Below are 4,112 nucleotides of genomic sequence, written 5' to 3' on the forward strand. Positions count from 1 at the left end.
TGGTCCCTGGGCAAGGATGCACGCACAGCTCGAGAAAGTCTCGAAAGTTTTTTTCCTTTACATCAGAGATTCGGGGTTTCTTCAGAAAAAAACTCCTCGGATGAACAGTTTGCCGCATATCATCTGAGAGCCTTCGACCCTCCCCAGAAGGTCCTTGCAACCTGCTTCAATCACTTGGGGAGACAAATGAAAGTGACATCCTTGCAAAGGATGTTCAGAGTAAACCCTGTGATGCAGTGCCTCTCGCTCTTTGAGCTGGATATTTTGTGTTACTGATCTTTCATTGCTACGAAATGAATTTCCATTAACAAAAAATCAATCGATATCTTGTGATCTTTCGTTGCTAAAAAATGTATTTCCATTAACAAAAAATCAATCGTTGTGAAGGTAATGCACAATATCCTTGAACGTGATCTTCTTGCCGCCTGCTATTCGGTCGTACATCATCTTCGTCCTTTCAGCAGGTAATTCGGACGCTTTCTTGGGGCCGGCAAGCATCTGCTTGAACTCCTCTAACGATAAGGCACCATTGCCATGCTCATCCGATTTACAGAACGCAGCATTCAGCAGCTGCAAATGAGCGGCACTAAACGTGAAGCACGCCGCCACAAACTGGGTGTACTGCACTCGCCCCGATCCGTTGAGGTCGACCGCCCGCAATATGTTGTGCACACTGGCTGGCGACACACCACACTCACGCAGCCCCGCAGCCATTTCTGTCCTCGAGAGATCCCCGTCTCTATCACGGTCGAGGACCATGAACAGGTCGGCAATCTGGTTGATCTCTTCACTGACATCGTCACTAAGGTGGGCCATGAGAACGATCAGTGCTGCCTTCTGGCTCGAGTGATGCTGGAACGCTCGCAAGTTGCCAGCCAGCGATGGCTGGATGCCTTTTATGACCAGAGCTGAGTTGAGTGCCACGTTGATGTCGGTGAAATACGGGTGCTTGAGAGCGGTTATAGCAGAAGGCCTCCTTTCCGGGTCCTGCTGCAGCAGCAGCCTCAGCAGGCTGTATGCACGGCTAATGGTTGTCTTGGGAAGGTGATCCCATAAAGGGCCTGTTAATACTTGACGCCAAATGTGCTTAACAGTGAAAGATACAGTGGACCCATTCTTGAGACTTCGAGCCTGCTCTCTGGTTAAGAACGGGCTGCATCCAGCGAGGAGTTCAAACATGATCACCTGCGTCATGTCGGATCCCACCACTCACGCCCGCTGCCCAAATATCATACTTGCTGTCGTATGTGAGCTTCCGTCGGCCATTGTAATTAGGATGGTCCTTCGGAATGTGCTGAGGCGGACACTTTTCTGGTGCGCTGTAAAGCACCGTGCCACTCATGCCTTTGGTATGATCGTCCCCTTCTGCCAACCCAAAGTCCACGATCTTCACGTGAAAGTTCCCATGCGATGTCATCTTCAGCATGACATTCTCCGGCTTCAGGTCTCTGCATACGGCATTGTCGCTAATCCCCCACTTGTGGATGATCCGTCTCCCATGGATGTAATGGAGTCCGTAGAAGAGCTGCCACATGATACGCTTATTGCGCTCGCCCTGGTCGACTTGTAGGCCAGCAGCGGTGTCCTCGATCAGCGACTTCACATGAGTCCCGTTGCAGAACTCACTCGTAATGTACAGAGTATTCATGTCCTCTTCCTGGTTAAGTATTTCACGGACTCTCACGTGCCAAAAATCATACACCTTCAAAATATTCGGATGGTCGAGGAGACGTAGGAAATTGACTTCCGAGCGAACCATCTGCACGAAAAGTTCGCGGGTTCGGTAGATGTGTGGAGCAAACCGCACCTCCTTCAGAACCACCGCGTGCCCTGTTCGAGCATCCTGCACCAGAGAGACCTTACCAAATGTACCCTGACCCAGGTGCTTTATCTTTCTGAATAAGGCTGTGACGTACATAGCGTGTCCTCACTGGAAGCCTGACCCTTAGGGAGGCAGCAATCAACATCCACAAAATCCTGCCTCGTCACCTTAAACAACTTGTCTGGGTGATAGAAGTTGACAATGCGAGCTAACCACTCCTTGTAGAGTTTCAGGAAGTCAGGTATGGCAACTAGCTGGGGGCAGTCACTGATGTCATGACTTATGCCCAGGTCCGTCATTCCGCTCTTGGAACGACATAAGTTGTTGCAGACCATATGCATCAACCGCTGCAGCTCCACTTTGGTCAGAGCCTTCCGTGAGCGATCCACGTTGTCGAGTAGGACCTGTACGTGACGTTCAAAGGACTTGGGGTTGTCAAGAAGATCTCGGAGTCTCTCGCCTGCTGAGTAAGCCAGCATAATACTCAAAAAATGTTATGTGGTTACGCACAACAACCAGTTCATCAGACAACTGAGAGATAGTGCTCGCCGTGGTTTACTCGTCCAACCTCATCGTACGCCGAGTCAGAAAATGTGGATACCACACCGTAGGACTGGGTGTGCAGCACCCCAAAAACTCACCGACAGCACCGCCAACGCGATTGGAACGGCGAGGGTGCTGTTGTTGGTCAGCTCGAGCGTGACCACGACAGTGGAAAGAGTAGAAGTGGCACCTCCGGCAAAAGCCGCAGCTCCTATGGCCGCCCAGCCAGCAGGACAGATGACTCCGGTCCGACCGTTGTATGGGTGCTGACCAAATGTGAATCGGAGTTCGCCCCACAGTCGTCCAAGAGCAGCGCCCAGTAAAAACAGCGGCGTGAACAGGCCAGCGGATACTGGTAGAGTGCACGTGACCAGCACTATGATGCTCTCGGCCAGGAGGAATATGGTGAGTGTGATGGGGATAGAGCCAACTGCCGCCCAGGGAGAGACTGAAAGATGGGAAGCGCTCAGCAAATCCTCAAGCTTCGTCTTCAGGTTGGACGACCATAATGGCCGTCCTTGGCAGGTGGTGGTCCTCGAAAAGATTTCCACTAAGAGGAACCAAGCGACACAGGCGAATGCCTTAACCGGTTTCCGACGGATCATCTTCTGGAAGTTCATGCATTTCACGTGCAGTTTAATGTACAGGACGGCGAGTGCTCCACAGCAAGCCCCCAATACACAGGCTAAGAGCATATCCAAGATGCCGATATTGTTGCACGTCACCGCATAGAGTTCGACCAGGAACACGTCCACTCCTATAGCGGTTCGGAGTGCCTGATATGCGACCGCACTCACGACGCTCCCCAACAACATCAGCCACAGCTGGGAAACCTAACGTTCGGCTCGAGACGTTGCTCACCTCAATGCTCCGGGCTGTAATCTCGACGGAAAAGAGAACCCCGCCCACGGGTGCGCCAAAGGTCGCTGCAACACCCGACGCGAACGCTACCGGAAGGAGATCTCGAAGATAGCTGCCGGAGAGCCACGCCGTGATGCATGACGCCAAATGTACCATTGGACCCTCCCTGCCAACATGGCCACCCGCAGACAGTGCCAGAAAGAGGCTTGAGATGCTGACTGCCCAAGACCCCAAAGCCCCACCTTCGAAATGCAGCACCACCAGACAGGGTGTCATGGATAAATTTCGAGTCTTCGCCAGAAGACTTCTCAAGTGAAGAGAGTACCCACTTACACTCGGGAATGCGCGACCCCGGTTGATTTCTGGCAATGAGGTAGGATATCATGCTGCCCAGCCCAACGCTGATCCAGTCCGTTGCTGGCAGAGAGGATCGGGCTTGCCAGATAAGCGACACCAAACTCTCCATCAAAACACCACCTATGGCAGCCTGTCACGCTAGAGACTCACTCTCACCATAGTAGCTACTATTATTGCAAGCCGAGTCGGATTCAACACCATAAGAGCGATTTCAAATAAGTGCTAGCTTGGAATTTTGACTGCGATGTAGTTTGGCACTCTTAGTGAGCGCCAGAATGGTTCTCATCAATGAGAATGTTTCTCATCAATGAGAATGTTCATGAGAACCAGAATGGTTCTCATCAATGAGAATGTTCATGAGAATGGTTGTGCTGCGACAAATGCAGGATCATCAATCCAACGACGATGCCTGCTGCGATAACAGCCATCAGCCAACCAAGAACAAACTTAGTTGTGGACTTTGCTGATGAAAATGTGGAATCAATCAAATGGACTCCAAGGTGGATGACAAGGCCGGCACAGAGACTAT

At 51.5% G+C, this 4,112-nt stretch overlaps 2 protein-coding genes across 4 annotated transcripts; both read right to left on the reverse strand.

Annotated features, from left to right (window-relative positions):
* Positions 1-372: 372 nt before the first annotated feature.
* KVP18_001460 (uncharacterized protein) lies at positions 373-2,301 on the reverse strand (the record flags this gene model as incomplete). Of its 2 annotated transcripts, none has more annotated exons than XM_067951499.1 (3): positions 373-1,185; positions 1,214-1,905; positions 1,932-2,301. In XM_067951499.1, the coding sequence occupies 3 exons, from the start codon at positions 2,299-2,301 to the stop codon at positions 373-375; spliced, it is 1,875 nt and encodes a 624-aa protein (XP_067811580.1).
* A 44-nt stretch (positions 2,302-2,345) lies between these two features.
* On the reverse strand, positions 2,346-3,502 carry KVP18_001459 (uncharacterized protein; the record flags this gene model as incomplete). Of its 2 annotated transcripts, XM_067951495.1 has the most annotated exons (3): positions 2,346-2,435; positions 2,464-3,189; positions 3,227-3,502. In XM_067951495.1, the coding sequence occupies 3 exons, from the start codon at positions 3,500-3,502 to the stop codon at positions 2,346-2,348; spliced, it is 1,092 nt and encodes a 363-aa protein (XP_067811578.1). The 2 variants fall into 2 exon arrangements, with proteins under 2 accessions (XP_067811578.1, XP_067811577.1); XM_067951494.1 differs by lacking the exon at positions 3,227-3,502 and having other exon boundaries at positions 2,407-3,180.
* Positions 3,503-4,112: the final 610 nt, after the last annotated feature.

This window comes from the organism of the source record quoted next (assembly GCF_019968955.1).
Source record: "MAG: Porospora cf. gigantea A chromosome Unknown PgA_NODE_2101_length_4112_cov_466.98, whole genome shotgun sequence".
Classification (NCBI taxonomy): domain Eukaryota; phylum Apicomplexa; class Conoidasida; order Eugregarinorida; family Porosporidae; genus Porospora; species Porospora cf. gigantea A.